The sequence below is a fragment of the Capricornis sumatraensis genome, chromosome 6, assembly GCF_032405125.1.
Source record: "Capricornis sumatraensis isolate serow.1 chromosome 6, serow.2, whole genome shotgun sequence".
NCBI classification, from domain to species: Eukaryota; Metazoa; Chordata; class Mammalia; order Artiodactyla; family Bovidae; genus Capricornis; species Capricornis sumatraensis.
In genome coordinates, this window is record NC_091074.1 from 52,538,556 (window position 1) to 52,555,621 (window position 17,066).

At 41.3% G+C, this 17,066-nt stretch overlaps 1 protein-coding gene across 1 annotated transcript in view; it reads left to right on the plus strand.

Moving 5' to 3' along the window:
* The first annotated feature begins 4,419 nt into the window (after positions 1 to 4,419).
* PGM5 (phosphoglucomutase 5) overlaps positions 4,420 to 17,066 on the plus strand; it is a 208,864-nt gene continuing 196,217 nt past the window's right edge. Inside the window, exon 1 of the mRNA XM_068974264.1 lies at positions 4,420 to 4,680. Coding sequence (XP_068830365.1) covers positions 4,420 to 4,680 — 261 coding nt within the window. The remainder of the gene's footprint in view (positions 4,681 to 17,066) is intronic.

Below are 17,066 nucleotides of genomic sequence, written 5' to 3' on the forward strand. Positions count from 1 at the left end.
GCCTCAATGCATTTTCCACCTGCTTTTTCTGCCTCTAGTCCTGTACTTTTGGCATTTCTTCTGCTGTTGGAGTCAGTGAGTCTACTGTATGTTTTTAGCATGCCCTGTGTGCACAGAAGCAGACTCAGTAGGAATATAGAACTACCAAGGGCCAGACATGTGTGCCTGCCTTTCCTGTCAGCCAGGAGATTAGGGGTGGGGCAGAAAATAAAATTATATGTAAATGTATATGTGTGTGTATATATATATATATATGTATGTAAAATTCATTTTAAGTCTCAAAACCATTCAAGGATTTTTTTTTTTAACTGGGCAATTTTACCTGCTCCTGTTTGCATATTCTGATAAGTTCCTAAACAGTAGCCTGATAGGAATTAATCTTTTAATGTCTCATAAGTAAAAAAGCAAATCATAGAATGATATGGCTGGAAGGGATCCTAGAGAGCTAAAGAGTTTCATGGAATATTGATGACCTTGATCTCTTAATAGATGATTTGGATATGGACCCCAAATGGGTCAAATAAAATTTAGAAGTGCTGGGTTAAAGTTAAATAGGTTTTTTCCTATGGAACTTCATGGAGTCTTTCATATGCTAATATGCTTTGTGAATCTACAAGAGGGTGGAGAAAGTCTGAAATGTTTCAAGACTGATTTTACCCAAATTCCCTTTTGGGAAAGGCTGAGTGGCTGAGCCACTAGCATAGTCTCTACAGGAAGATGGCAACTGACACCTTTTTGAGAACAAGGAAATCCCAAGGGGAAGGAAGGATATACCAGTTGCCTCTGTTTCAGGCCAAGAATTCTCAGTGAGAGGACTTTCCCTAGAGACTCAGAGGAGGCTGGAAGGCACCTGCAGGCAAACAGGACACACTTCATTGTGAGACACGTTGTAGAGAAATTGTGAATCCAGCCCCTTAGAATCAGGACAAAGTATTTATCCCTGACCTAGCCCACTGAGGACACAGGAAGCACAGGAAGGGGGAGGAGATTGTCACCAGCTGCAGTCCCAAAGTCTGAGTCTGAGTCCCTTTCCCCAGACAAACTAGTTGTGTGGGTTTAAGTTGCAAAGTGCAGGTTTTTTTAAAAACCAAAACATTAAACTCATATCTCTTTTTGCAGAACTTTTCAGAGGTTTCAATATGAAAACACGCATCAGGAAACTCCAAGAATGAGATACAACATGCAGGATTTTTAAAAGTTACTTCACTGTGAAATGCTTGTTTGTGCAGCATTTGGAAGGCACTCATGTTCTGAGGAAAACCCTTTGGGAAATATTGATCTAATCTGACCTCATTTTACCGGTGAGCAACTATGGGCAGGCATTTCTTACCTGTGAGGCCCTCTCAGCTTCCTTTCTCCATCAGTGATACATTTATTGGAATTAACTTGATCAAAATTGGGGGCAACTTTGAAGAGATTTCTTTAGTTCAAAAGCCCTTTTTTCTGTTTCAAGGACAAATATTCTATATACCTTGAGTTTCCATTGTCAGAAACTACAGAGTAATTCAGCCAAACTTTATATAATATCACCTTTGCTCAAAGATGTTTAAGTACAGTGGTGGTCTATAAAGATATAAACTGTAGTTCTTACTATATAGGACATTAATCGTAATGACAAATACATTGTTGGCAATAATATGAATATCTAACATTTATTGAATGCCTTTCTATTTGTCAGGCACTGTACTAATATTTTCATCCTCCCAGCAATTTATGAGGTTGGGATTATGATAATCCCCATTTCACAGTAATGATTCTTAAGTGAGGAGAAGATAAGGAATTATTCCAAGCCACATATAGTTGGAGGAGAGAAAACCTATTGCAAGATTTAGCAGCACATGGAACATTCCTTATGAATGATACCAAGTGCTATATGAATTCAGGGAAAAGAAAATTTTTGAAAGACTTGATCAGTGGAATTTTCAGTTGTGTGGTGGACAATTATGGTTCGTTTGCCAATCTCTCCTCCTTTTGGAGACCAGCACCCCCTGACTGTGGAGGAATTTTTTCCCCTTTCACTGTGGGGTTCCTGCTATGTGGTTGGGTGCATTGCCTCAAACTGGACCAGTCAGAGTCTCTGGTCTTTGGGGATTAGACAAGGGAAGAGGCTTTCTTTTAGGCTGGTAAACCTCTAAAGTCCTCTCTGAGATGTACGTGACTTGTCCTCAGCCCTGGGGAAGGAGCTGGGCTGTGTCAGGAGAGAATGATGGTGATGTCAAAAGAGAGGCATGCCTTGGGAGTGGAGAGATGGAGTCTTGGAGACCTTCTGGTTATCTGTGAAGCTTGGGGGCCGAGTCGCCAAGTCTCCAAGTCTGAAGATTGTCTTTTCTGGGACTGAGCATGTAACGACTTTTTCTTGTTCTGGGAATGATGCTGTGCTTCCCTGCAAAATGAAGTGTTATTAGACAGTGATTAAAAGAATCCCACACTATAATAGAAGGGTTGACATTCTATTTGGTGCTAAGGCTTCCTCAACCATAAAGTCAGGAACGTTAATTTACAGGGGAATGGACTTTTGGGTGCCTGAGGATAGGGTGGACGCAAAACAACAACAATAACCACACCCACAAACACAAAAAATCTTTGCCGTCAATAGGATTCAGTTAATGACTTCACACTTTAAAGATATTAATAGAAAGGGGAGGGGCCATATAAGAATTCGGACTGAATGTAGGCCATCTTCTCCACTTCCTTTAACCTCACAGAAAGCCTTTCTTATCTGTAAAATGGGAATGATATGAATGCCATAACTACTAATTTTAGATATTTTGAGTCTCTAAAGACTGATGCAAAGCCTTTTGTAAACTGCAAAACAGCACGTAAGTGGGAACTGTTATTCACAGTCATTTTACTATGATCAAATACTTTATAATCCTGTAGCAAATTGAGCTTAGTCCCAGGAAGTGGATGATATTTAGCGAAGAAGAAGCAGCAGGAGATTTTAGTGACTTTACTGGGTGCGAAAATGCTTTGGGGGTGAAAAGAGACAAAAAAATAAGAATTGTTTCTTGGAACTTGCCTGGTGGTCCAGCAGTTAACCACTGTGCTTCCACTGCAGGGGGCACAAATTTGATCCTTGGTCTGGGGAGATGCTGCATGGCCAAAAAGTTTTTAAAAAAAAGAATTGTGTCTTCTGTTTTGGGGCTTTATGCTTTTTACCTGTTTTCTCTTCACTCTGATTTTCTACAGGGAATTTCTTGAATTGGGATATTTTGGTGGGCTTTATGGAGAGAAGGCCCCCTTCTTTGAGCCCCCTTCCCACCAGAATGCCAGAATGCCTGTGAAAGGAACAAGCCCAGTTCTTGGTACCCAGTCCTTGTTTAGTTCGGGTTTGTTCATTCATTCATCCCTAATAGGACCTTTCAAAGGGCTTTACCCTCCTTCCAGTGAAAGCAATGGATCCTGGTGAGAGCTCAGCAGTGTGGATAAGTACAGTGTGGGACAGCCTGTTTTTTAAGCAGGAGCGGGGCTAGGGAGGGTGAGAGGGTGAGAATAAGGAAACGGGGATCTGTGTGTCAGTGTTGCTGCTGTTGCAACCACCACAAAAAACAAGCAAAAAACATTTTTTTCCTTTCTGAGAAGTGTGCTGCCTTCAGACAGCCTGGGGAAAAGTGTGGATAGCTGGGTGGGTCCTGCTGGATTGAAGGGCCTGACAGTATGTGATTCCCTGCAACAAATGGTAGTGGTGGGGGTGTGTGTGTACACACACAGACACATTCGAAGTGCCCAGCCTCCAATTTCAGCGCTGGCAGAAGATAACAATTCTCAGCTCGCCTTTCCAGGGTTATTTTTGGCTGGGGCTGTTCTCTGATGGCAAAAGGTTTCAGCCCCCTCCCAACTCCACCCCTGCCCTTGTTCAAAAGAGAAACTGGTGCTTGCGAACCACTCATTCCCTGGGAGGCCGAAAGAGAGGACTGCTAGGTGGAGGGGAGAGGGGCTGCGGGTGCAGGAGAGGACCCCCGATCCTGCTCAAACTCTCCCCACCCCGCCGCTGTTTTCTAAAGGAGGGTGTGCGGGAGAGACGCGATCACCCGGGGAAGGCTCAGGTTAGGCCAGCCAGGAGGCGTCCTAGAGTCAGTGAGGGTAGTTGGCACTGGGAAGGGACTTTTGGGACACCGTGAAAGTGAGTCCAGCAGAAAGAAGAAGCTTCGGGCACATTGAGCTCTCCGGCCAGAGAGGAAGTTGGGCGGGAGCAAACTTTCTTGGAAGGTAGAGGCCAAACTCTGCCGGGGCAGCTAGGGGCCGCGCGCAGAGGGAGGAGCGGTCTGCACGGCGGGAGGGCGCCGGGCGCCGACCGGCAGCGGAGGGGGCCGCAGCGTGAGGCGGAGCCCGGGCGCACCGCCAGGCTGGTGGGGGCCCCGTCGGGCTGCAGATTCCCTCCGGCTCCGGGAGCCGCGGCAGGACCGGCCAGGAGGCGCCATGGAGGGGAGCCCCATCCCGGTGCTGACGGTGCCCACGGCCCCCTACGAGGACCAGCGGCCGGCTGGAGGCGGGGGGCTGCGGCGGCCCACCGGGCTCTTTGAGGGCCAGCGCAACTACCTGCCCAACTTCATCCAGAGCGTGCTGTCGTCCATCGACCTGCGCGACCGCCAGGGCTGCACCATGGTGGTGGGCAGCGACGGCAGGTACTTCAGCAGGACGGCCACGGAAGTCGTGGTGCAGATGGCTGCGGCCAACGGGGTGAGTGACCCGCTGTCCGTGGAGTCCGCCACCCTCCCCTCCAGCCAGCCCCGACCCCCATCCTGCTCCGCAGCTCGGCTGCTCTCCCAGGCCCTTTACCCTTGCCCCTCCGCTGTCTCCCCCTCAGCGTCCCCAGCGCACCAGGGACCCCTGGGCTACGTTGTGTTAGCCACTCTGAAAGGCCTTAAGAGTTCCTAGCCTTCCTTTGAGCCCCGCCGGGCATCCCGATGGATGCCACATCGCCCTCACCTCTCCCTGGACTCTGACCATGTTCTGCACCTGCTCGCTGTTCTTTTCAACTTTCTCTTCCTCGGCCCTTTAAAAATATTTGCTCTGATTGCTTTCACTACCCTCCAGCTACCAATATAGTCCTACCCCCACCACTCGTGTATTCTGTTTGCAGTCTTCCACTCTAAATCTTGGCTCTGCCAAATTTAACAGTAGTGTTGGCTCAAACACACACACACACACACACAGTGTTTATCTCTGACATATTTGGCAAGCGTGATGGTTTTTAATATCATTGGTTTGTGGAGTTATTTCATAATTGATTTGACGAGGAAAGGGATGGGGCGGGGGTCAACTCGAAATTATACAGACTGGGATCTCAGTTCCCCGGAGGAAAATCTAAATGGTCGGAAATGAGATTTGCCATGCTTTTCTTAAAGCTATTGCCTATTTCTCTCCTAGATGCCCTTTGACAGTTGACAACATTTCAGGCCCCTTCTCCCTTGCAGTTTTCATTCTGTCCCTTTTCCCACGACCTATGTAGTCTCCTTTCGCTATCTGAATTCTCAGACCTTGAGTTTTTTTCTTTCTCCCCTCTTTCTTCCTGTCCTACAATTTGATGCACTTTTTGGCATATCCTCATACCCTGATTTCCTCCTTTCCAAAGCCAGCAACATTTCAAGGGGAATACCTAACTTCAAGAGTCCCTGAGTTTTCTGTGGGAAACATTGTCTAAATGAGGAATTTCAGTCTTTTTAATACAGTCAGATCCACACCTATAGAACTTTTCTTTAAGGGAAACCTCTGCAGAGGTTTAAATAAATGAGTATAAATGAAAATGAACATTTTAAAAAGTGAAACTAAACAATTACCTGGCATTTGAATTTCTTCCCCCTTCCTTTCCAACTCATTTTTAATTTTCTCATGTCTTGCTTAAAAAAAAACAGCTCTAAGGTTGTTTATTCTTTACATTTATCTACTATAATTCCCACTTCTCAGTGTTTCCGGGATAGGGAAAGAGGATTTTTTTTTTTTAATAACCAAAAAGCAGTTGGTAAAACAGGGCCTGGTTTGGGTGGAAGTGGGGGTGAGGGGACTGGGAGCCCATTGGGTTGTGGAGTTGTGATCTCTAACCCCAGCAGATGCTGCTGCTGAAGATATAAGACTTGTATTTCTCTCTAGCTCCTCACTTGGGATTGATGAAAGTTGGCTTGAATCAGACAGTTGGAGAGAGGTTGACAAATAGTCTTTTACTCTTGTCTGACAAAGCTGTTCCCATGGAATGACGGAGAATAATGAGCCTTGGAAGAGCTGTGGCAGCTTTCATACTCCTTCCTGGGCCAGTTTTCCTAAGGAGAGAAACGTAGCCTGTCCAGTATTTATTGTGGGTCTGGATAGTTTTGAAGCTACGGTTGGTGATTTGCATGGGCAAATTGTTATTATGCTGTATTATTTATTGGCACACTTTGCCCTAAGGATGCTTCAGTCTCTTACTTCAGTGCGTCTTCTCTGATAAATACACATTAACTTTAAGAATGGAGTTAATTTTAGGAGATAGCATATGTTAACATATATGCCTAAAATAGAGTCAAGTTTAATCTAGCATTTATGAAGGAAAGAATGACAAACTAAAGTCCACACAGAAGCACCATCTCTTAAATAATCTGAAAGTATTACTTCTAGGATGGATGGGCATGGGGGAAAGGGATGGTTGACTTTATCAAGATTTCAAACAACCAATTTTTTCCAATCTTTTCCTCATTTTGTTCACCTTCTTTGGAGCTTTTGATAAAGCAAAATGGAAAATCAGAAGGCTGGCTTCAGGAGAAAGGTTGTTTAAAAGGACCACTGTAAGCAAAATTGGTCTTGCGTGATTGCATATTGGTGGGGATACACTTACCTCCTGACTTGACTTGCTGACTATACTCAGGAATAGGGAACTTATGATTCCAAATACTTTGGCCATTTTTTATTTCCCATTGGATATTCATAAACTACGTAGAAAAATAGTAGAATGTAGAATTTATTCTCTTTGAACTGACTTGAATCTGACCAGGTGGGCTGCATTCTCTCTGTCTGGAAAATCTTGATTTTAATAGAAAAAGTTAATTTTACAAAGCACATTTTCTATGAAAAATGATACTTGCTCTTTGATTATATAGTTTCTGGATGAAAACAGAAGTTTTCAGAATTTCTAAAATGATAAATGCACTTCTTGTTGTGCAGCTGCTAAGTCAAATGTGGCTCTTTGCAACCCCATGAACTGCAGCATGCCAGGCTCCCCTGTCCCTCACTGTCTCCCGGAATTTGCTCAAATTCATGTTCATTGAGTCAGTGATGCCATCTAGCCATCTCATCCTCTGCCATTCGCTTCTCCTTTTGCCTTCAATCTTTCGAAGGTAAAACTACACTGTTAATGTTTTAATATCTCATAGAGTTTGAAATGTATTGGACAAATACCTGTACAATTTGAGATTTAAGGAATTTTTGTAATAAAGCTATTAAAATTTATAAGCTTTCAGCAAAGTGGAGAGAGTAGATTACGACATCCACATACTCCTGTCCTGGATTGTTCACGTTTTTCTATATTTGATTCATCTTTTTGAGGGGCTAAAGTATATTTAAAAAAATGAAATTTTACCCACAAGTTCTTCAGTATGAATCTCTAAAAGAGAAGAACATTTTACTTGATAGTTATAATATCGTTAGGGCTTCCCTTGTGGCTCACCTGGTAGAGAATCCCACTGCAATGCAGGAGACCTGGCTTTGATCCCTGGGTTGGAAAGATCCCCCGGAGAAGGGAAAGGCTACCCACTCCAGTATTCTGGCCTGGAGAATTACATGGACTGTATAGTCCATGGGATTGCAAAGAGTCAGACATGACTGAGTGACTTTCACTTCACTACAATATCATTAACATCCCAAACAAAATTTAAAAAATATTTCTACATATTAGTTATGACCCAGTCTAACTTCAGATTTCCTCAGTTATTCTGAAACGTCTTTTATACCTGATTTGTTCAAACTTGTTTCTTATAATCAAGGAACACACATTACATTTGTCTTCAGTTCAGTTCAGTCGCTCAGTTGTGTCCGACTCTTTGGAACCCCATGAATCACAGCATGCCAGGCCTCCCTGTCCATCACCAACTCCCAGAGTTCACTCAGATTCACGTCCATCGAGTCAGAGATGCCATCCAGCCATCTCATCCTCTGTTGTCCCCTTCTCCTCCTGCCCCCAATCCCTCCCAGCATCAAAGTCTTTTCCAATGAGTCAAAATAAAGTACCTACCTCTTTATTTTCATTTTGTTAATGAAATTGACTTGAAGAGACTAGGTCAGTTGCCTTTCTATAAAATGCCTCCTCCACTTCCTTTCTGGAATTTTATGATTAATTCTTTATGGCGTCATTTACCTTTTCATTCCATTTCCTCTGTGTATGTGTGTGTGTGTTAGAACTAGAAATCAGTCTAGAGGCTTAATTAGATTCAGGTTTAATATTTTCTTTTTGCAAGATTATTTCATGGCAATGGTGTGTATTCAGTTGCATAATACAAGGAAACATAATCTCTGGTTGCTTCATCATTCGTGATTCCGAGATGATTATAGAGATATGGTGGTATGGTCCATTATTTTCCCCTTTGGGACTAGCAGTAGCCTATGGGGTTAATTCATACCATGTGAATATTCAGTTCCTTATCAACTTTTACCCGATTGTTTTAGCATTCATTAATGTTACTGACTTGAACTGATTATTTCATTAGAGATTTCAAAATGATAAGTTTCAAATTCTCTAATTCCATCTGTATGTTTTAGCTGACATTTTTCTATAAACTGGGTATTTTTCTCATTAGTGGGCTCTTTGATTATCCTGTAATATAGTTCCTTATGAAAGACAGAATGTGTGTTTATTTCCCTCTCTTTTTTTTAATTACCAATTTTCAGAGTAAGAGTTCGTTGAAAGAGCCACCTCCATTGGTATGAACTTTGTTTTTTTGTTGTTTTTTTTGAATATAATGGAGCTTCCCTGGTGGCTCAGTGGTAAAGTATGTTCCTTCCAATGTAGAAGATGCTGGTTAGATCCCTGGGTCAGGAAGATCCTCTGAAGAAGGAAATAGCAACCCATTCCAGTATTCTTAACTGGGAAATCCCATGGACAGAAGAGCCTGGTGGGCTACAGTACATGGTTTGCAATAGAGTCAGATACGACTTAGCGACTAAGCAGTAACGTAAATAGATTGTTGGATTTTTATATAATTAATTTGAGGTTAATGAAAAATGTAAAGAAACTACCTTTTTACAGTAGTTTTTATGGTGCTATGTGAATTTATCTGAAAAATCTCCAGAAGTATTTAAATCCCCCTTCAAAGATTATGTCCTGCTATATAGAGCAAAAAACAAACTATAGAAAACCAAGTACATGGAGTAAATAGTGTTATTTAAATGAAGTGTGATTAAACTTGGTTTGTAACGAGTTTATTTTTATCCTATTTCTATTTCCAACTGCTTTAGATACTCCTCAGGGGTTTAGATCCTCTATGTATCAACTTATTCTAATGTCTTAAAGAGTTGAAAAGCTAAATGGATCATAATATTAGGCTACAAGAATGCCTTTGCCCTTCCCTGGGTAGATCCATCAATGGCTAAGACCACCTGTCTATCTTTCTCCTCTTTGTTACATTCTTCTTTTTTAGTCCTAAACTGTCTTTAATATTGAACAGATGACAGCACGGTGCCTGCCTTAAGATGTTTCTGACTTTTTCTAAAGTCTTCTTTCTCTAAGATGATATTGTATATCAGCACTGTGTAATAGAACTTACTGTGAGAATGGGCATGTTCTGAAATCTGCACTGTCTTAGTCAACTAGGACACTTCAGTGTTGAATACTTGAAATGTAGCTGATGCTGCTAAAGAACCAAATTTTACATTTAATTTAATTAATTAAGATTTCAACTTAGCCACAAGTGGCTAGTAGCTACCATACTAGACAGCACAGTTCTGTAACTTAGCATTTTAAATGTATGTGTGTGTTTCATGGAGCCAGATTGTTACAGCAACTATTGATTAAATAAAATAAAAGTAGATCACCAAGTCCTGTGCTGTGCTGTGCTGTGCTTAGTTGCTCAGTCGTGTCTGACTCTTTGCCACCCTGTGGATAGTAGCCCACCAGGCTTCTCTGTCCATGGGGAGTCTCCAGGCAGGAACACTGGAGTGGGTTGCCATGCCCTCCTCCAGGGGATCTTCCCAACCCAGGAATATTACTTCTGCATGGCAAGCGGATTCTTTACCAGCTGAGCTACCAGGGAAGCCCCATCAAATACTACAGATACAGAATTGGCAAACCCAAACCTGATTTCTTCATATGATAACCACACTCTCTTTTGACTTTAGCCCAGGAGGCATGAGGTGTGGTAGAGAAAACACTGAATCAGCAGCTGGAAGGCTTGCCTCATTTTCTAGCTCTGCCAAACAAGTTGCAGTCCAAAGCTTGAGCCTCTTGACATACCTAGGAACCATTTGTTTTCTCATCTATAAACTGTGTATGACTGCATTTCTGAATTATCCTGGGAATCAAATGAAGCACTGCTTATGAAAACATTTTGTAACATCCACAAAACTAAGAAATGCAGGGGAGTATTATTATAGTCAACTGAATACATGTCATGTAATAATTTGACTCTGTATGAACTGAAACAATGTAGAGCTCTGTTACAAGATTTAGCCAAGAGAAAATCCATTTTCTGGCTAGTCATGCACTGTACTGGCCACATGATGATCAGCATTAATGATTGTAATATTGGCCTGCAGTGCAGCTTACAGAATTAAAGAGCTTCTCAATGTCTTGTGAAATCTTTTAGAGGTAGAAAATAAAGTGAATATGAGGAATGCTGGGTCAGCAAGGGACTTGGGTGTGCTCTCTGGATAGATACTGTCACAGATTGTATTTGATTCCAATAGATCCTGAAGAGGTATTTGCTGCAGTGAATAAGAATATATGAACCTTGGCCAATTATGAGAACTGTCTGAGGAACAAATCTTGGTTTGGTGCCAAAGACAAGGAACATTCATTTGGAAGAGAAGCAGATTGGGATGTGGTGGTGGGTGGCAAGTAAGGAGGAAAGAAGCAAGAAGCAAGAGAGGGAAACATGTGCTTCAACATGAAGGCTTCCTTCCTGAAATGGATCTGGAAATCTGGGCATGGCCGGCTCCAGGTCCTGTCTCTAGAAGGGAAAAGAACTGGACAGCGATTGCTCTGTATTTTCTACTCGTGTCAACTCCAGAATAGGTGAATGGAATGGTCTACTATGGCTCAGACATTAGGAAGGACTGGTGTGTAGTACATTAGAAAAGCCTAAAGGACCCACTATAACTTTATCTTGCTTCCCTTCCCAAATCTTCCTCCCAGAATTGTGGAAATAGGAAATCTATTATATAAGCAATAGCAAGTTTTAGGGAGCCCTTGGTTCCACCCATCTCCCTGTTTGGGTCAGTTCATTCTTTACTCTTGTAGCCTTAAGTCCTCATTTACTTTTTTATGAGGAAGTAAAAGGAGTAGGAGAGGTTTTGAGAACAGCTGGGCCCTCCCAGTTGCTGGGGTGGGTTATTTTAAGCTTTGTTTAATGTGTCCAGAGACCCAGATGGCATTTTTAACTAAGCTGCTTTATTAAATCTTGTGATAAAACATAATGATGTTTGTTGAAAAGACAAATACATATCAGCAGCATTATGCTTGAAACTTGCCCTAAAATTTTTCTGTAAAACATCTGTTCCCTTTGTGAACTCTGGAAGTTTGTTAGTTTCTGTACAGCCTTGAGGAATAGAAGTTGGAACCTATTTTGGGGGAATCTAAGCAGAGGTATTGGCTTTAGTAACCTTAACCTTCATCTTTTGGGCCTTGGCCACTCTTCCATTAGACAACAGTGACATGAACGAACACTGTAATAAGATTTGAATATGATTATTTGAGAATAATAGGCAGAAAAAAAAAAAAGCAAATAACAAAAAAGATCTATATTACCCAGGGATCTTTAAATTGAAGGTAGAAAGCTAGTACTGCAATGTCCTTTGTTAGTGTACAGCCTTGACAGCTAATTGCAAATACTCAAGATTTGGCCAGTATGCCTTTACTGTTTATATTTGCATAGCCAAAGAGAAAGTTTTGGGTTCTTTCGTCTGACTTGACTCACATTAGTTATGAATAAGAGGATATCTAGGATATACACAAGACTTGTTAAAGCCCACATTTTCTGAGTCTTTAAATATCTTTCATCTCCTACATTGTTAGTGACATCAAATTTTGGAGTAATGCCTGTATTTTTTAGGAATATTCAGTCCCCAAAGACGTTTTTTTCTTGGCATAAGGTCACAATTTTCTTTCCTTTTCCAAGTCTCTACTAATAGGTATTTTGTGCAAATAGAACAATTATTGCCTTTCAATTGTTTTCCTCTAGTGAGAATCTGGTTTGCTAACTAGGGCTATCTGGCTTTGTATTTAAGACATTTACAATGGAAAAGAGAAAGGAATTTGAAATCATAGTACCAGAGTTTATCCTACTTGACAAAAGAACCCACAGAATGTTGGGAGGAGAGTTTTACAGCAAATGGCTAGTATCATAATATACGTAATGCTTTCTGAAATTAATAAAAATTCAAACAATTTATAAGAAATATTGTCAACAACTACAAATGTAGGAAAAGATGATCAGTGTCATTAGTAACCAAAGAAATATAAATAAAAACAATCCCTTAATTTGAAAAAAACATAGAAAATACTCAGAGCTGGCATAGATGTTGGAAAATTGTCATGTTTGTTCAGTTGAATTGCTACAACTTCTTTGTTAGGCGGTTAGGCAGTATGTGTCTAAATTAATAGAATACTTGTCCAATTATCTAGGAATCCCTTAATTTAAGAATCCATCCTGTAAATTTTCTAATACAAATGTGGAAACATTTATGTACAAGAATATTCACTGCAGCATTTTGCTAAGGAAAACTTGAAAACAGTTTATATGTTTAGCAGTAGAGAGCAGGTACATAATTTATGACACAACCATACCAGAAATGCATTAGTATCCATAAATAAAGGAAGTGGGTCTATATGAGACATGAGAAAGATGTGGATTATAGTTTGTTAAAGTGAAATACAGCAATTAGTAGAAGATCATGTGTAGCATGATGTAGCATGATCCTACTTATGTGTATATAATTAGGCATATAAAGTAGGGTCAGAGGAACATACTGCCAACAGTTAACAGTGAATATATCTAGGGCATGAAGGTGTGTGTGGTGAGGGGAGAGGAATCCTTTCCCTTTCTACTTCATATATGTCTCTTTATTAAGTAATTACACACATATGTATGCATTGCTTTCATAGTTAAACACATCCCTAAAAAACAGTGAAGAGAGGAGATGCTCTGAATTAGAATTATGGTACTACTATTTGCAACATGTATGACTGTGGGGAAGTTGCCTAGGTTTCTGGGGTTTGTTTCCTCATTTATAAAACTAGGGAATGTCATAATACTTCCTCCCACATCTTCCAGGGGTTTTGGGAGGGTTGAATGAGGTAATGGATTATTATCAATTATTTATTGATTCATATGACTCAATTAAAACCAAACGATTCCTCCAGTTAAAATAAAAGAAGGATGTGTGCATATGTGCTTTTTATGCTGAGTAGCCTTACTGATTGGAGAAGGAAATGGCAGCCCACTCCAGTGTTCTTGCCTGGAGAATCCCAGGGACGGGGGAGCCTGGTGGGCTGCTGTCTATGGGGTCGCACCGAGTCGGACACAACTGAAGTGACTTAGCAGCAGTAGCAGCAGCAGCCTTACTGATAGAAGGTGCCTGTTGATCACAGTTCCATAGGCAAGGCTTTTGGCATTTCTGCAGGCTGCTGCCTAAGGCTTGGGAGGCAACTGCTCAAGTCATGATCCTCTCCCCGCTCACACACACACACACACATGCACACACGCACACGCACACGCACACACAAATACGCATGCACATGCATCCTGTCACGGTACTCGAGGTGGCGGCAGCTGCTCTGGCATAGACTGTAACTCAACATACAAGCCTTGATTTTTGCATGATCTGTGCATTATTTCCTGTTATGAATCAGCTGAGTCAATGCTACGCTTTTCAATCTAAAATCTTTCTGAGGCTTAGACTGTGCTAAGAGCAGACCCACCCCCTCTATCCCTGCTCCACTGAGGCCAGACCTTAATCTGTTCATTTCATGAGGATTTTAAAGCCTAATGGACTGGACCATGTGAGAGATTACTGAGAGGAACAGACTGAGCAGAGGCTAAGAAACTCCATGCTCATCTGCTGAGCCGTCTGAAAACGCACAGCTGCAAGCTCTAGTGATGCTTTAAAGTATTTTGTCAGGATGTTTGTCAGGGTGCCTGTTCCTGCAGTCCTGCTGAATGTTTGGTTAGGAGGCATAATCTTTTTTTGGACAGGATCTCCCAAATGTAAAGTGACAGATGCTAATGTGGAATATAATACAGAAGACCCAGCTTTGCTGTCATAAATAACAGTAAATTGTTTAATCTTGCTGAGTTGTAAATCTATGATTGCCAGAGGTCTTTAGTTGATTGGAAAATAGTAGAATGGATGGAGTCATTTAGCAAATGGACAGTAATTACTTCCCAACCAGATATTGGTCTGATGGAATTTATTTAAAGATCCACATATTTGTATTTTAATTGACTGTGACAACTATTCATAGCTATAAGGAGAGACTAGAGCATAGCTATAAAGAGAGACTGAGGTTTTTCTGGGAAAAAATATATACATATACCGGAATATGTGTAGAATAATACACTATTTATAAAAATGCCAAAAATACTGAGTTTTGGGTGAGTATTATATATATGAAACAAATATTTATGTGTATATATATATGCACACACACACACACACACACACACATATATATTTCTGTCTACCTATAAAGGTTCCAAATGGAAAGTATTCTTAAGCATTTATATAGTTTATCAAGTAGCTTATATGTGTGTATATGTGCCTGGGACACCCTATCCCCAAAGATACATCTTCTTCCCTGGGTATATTCAAGGAGAGTGTGGAGCAGAGTCCCAGATGTCAGAAATATCTGAAGACAGCACAGAGTTGAAGGAAGTGACTAAATGTTCCCAAATGCCCTATATTTCTGTGGTAATAAATAGAATTTGTGCTAGAGCTGGATGGACTGCTAGTAAGAAACATAAGTAATATAAATCTTGCTATTCTAGTCAAGAACTAATCTTGCATGGACAGCTTTCTACTGTGAGCTCAGCAACATAGGTAGGTTAGCAGCCTGGAATGGGACATACAAGTGGATGGTGCAAGTCAGAGGCATAGATGGGTCAATGAAAGAAGATCTGGGCCAAGACAAGGATACAGACATGGTCCTTTCACTCCTCATCATGGACTTCAGCAGTTTTTCAGTGAGGAGGTTTGGTGGTTAAAGAAGAAAGAAGACATTTCACTTGTGCAGATTGTAGATATGTTATAGGGGCTTCCTTGGTGGCTCAGTCATTAAAGAATCTGCCTGCAGTACAGGAGACCTGGGTTTGTCCCTGGGTCAGGAAGATCCCCTGGAGAAGGGAATGGCTACCCACTTCAGTATTCTTGCATGGAGAATCCCATTGACACAAATATTTTTCTGTTTAATTAGTGGCAAGCTACTTTCAGTTTAATTTATTCCATAGTGTGAGTTACTCCTCAAACATTTTTTCAGTTCAGTTCAGTTCAGTTGCTCAGTGGTGTCCGACTCTGCGACACCATTGAATCGCAGCATGCCAGGCCTCCCTGTCCATCACCAACTCCCGGAGTTCACCCAAACTCATGTCCATCGAGTTGGTGATAACATCCATCCATCCATCTCATCCTCTGTTGTCCCCTTCTCCTCCTGCCCCCAATCCCTTCCAGCATCAGGATCCTTTCCAATGAGTCAACTCTTCACATGAGGTGGCCAAAGTATTGGAGTTTCAGCTTCAGCATCAGTCCTTCCAATGAACACCCAGGACTGATCTTTAGGATGGACTGGTGGGACGTCCTTGCAGTCCAAGGGACTCTCAAGAGTCTTCTCTAACACCACAGTTCAGAAGCACCAATTCTTCGGTGCTCAGCTTTCTTTATAGTCCAACTCTGACATCCATACATGACTACTGGAAAAACCATAGCCTTGACTAGACGGACCTTTGTTGGCAAAGTAATGTCTTTGCTTTTGAATATGCTATCTAGGTTGGTCATAACTTTCCTTCCAAGGAGTGTCTTTTAATTTCATGGCTGCAATCACCATCTGCAGTGATTCTGGAGGCAAAAAAAATAAAGTCTGACACTGTTTCCACTGTTTCCCTATCTATTTCCCATGAAGTGATGGGACCAGATGCCATGATCTTCGTTTTCTGAATGTTGAGCTTTAAGCCAACTTTTTCACTGTCCTCTTTCACTTTCATCAAGAGGCTTTTTAGTTTCTCCTCACTTTCTGCCATAAGGGTGGTGTCATCTGCATATCTGAGGTTATTGACATTTCTCCCGGCAATCTTGATTCCAGCTTGTGCTTCTTCCAGCCCAGCATTTCTCATGATGTACTCTGCATATCAGTTAAATAAGCAGGGTGACAATATACAGCCTTAACACACTCCTTTTCCTATTTACATATAAAAACTTAGCTAAAAGAGCACATTTATATTGGTCAGGAAACCAGGGTACCTTAAAATAACGGAAGACTATACAGCACTAAAATAATGTCGTGGAAAGATGTTCAGTGACAGAGAGAGAGAGGCTCCACGAAAGGAGTAGATGCATTAAGTGAAAAATGTTGGCTACGTCTTTCCCTTTTGCAAAAATATATAACTATGTAAATGAAAGCGAGAAGGGGATACACAAAGACACATGGACAAAAGGTAGAACTGAAATGTTTACTGTAATCACTTTTAGATTTACAGATGATTTTTATTTTCTTCTAATGAATAATTCCTCAATGTCTTATATTCCACATATGTATTTGTCATATATGTATAAATGTCACATATAAAATATATAAATGTCATATAAGGCTTCCCTTGTGGCTCAGCTGGCAAAGAATATGCCTACAATGTGAGAGACCTGGGTTCAGTCCCTGGGTTGAGAAGATCCCCTGGAGAAGG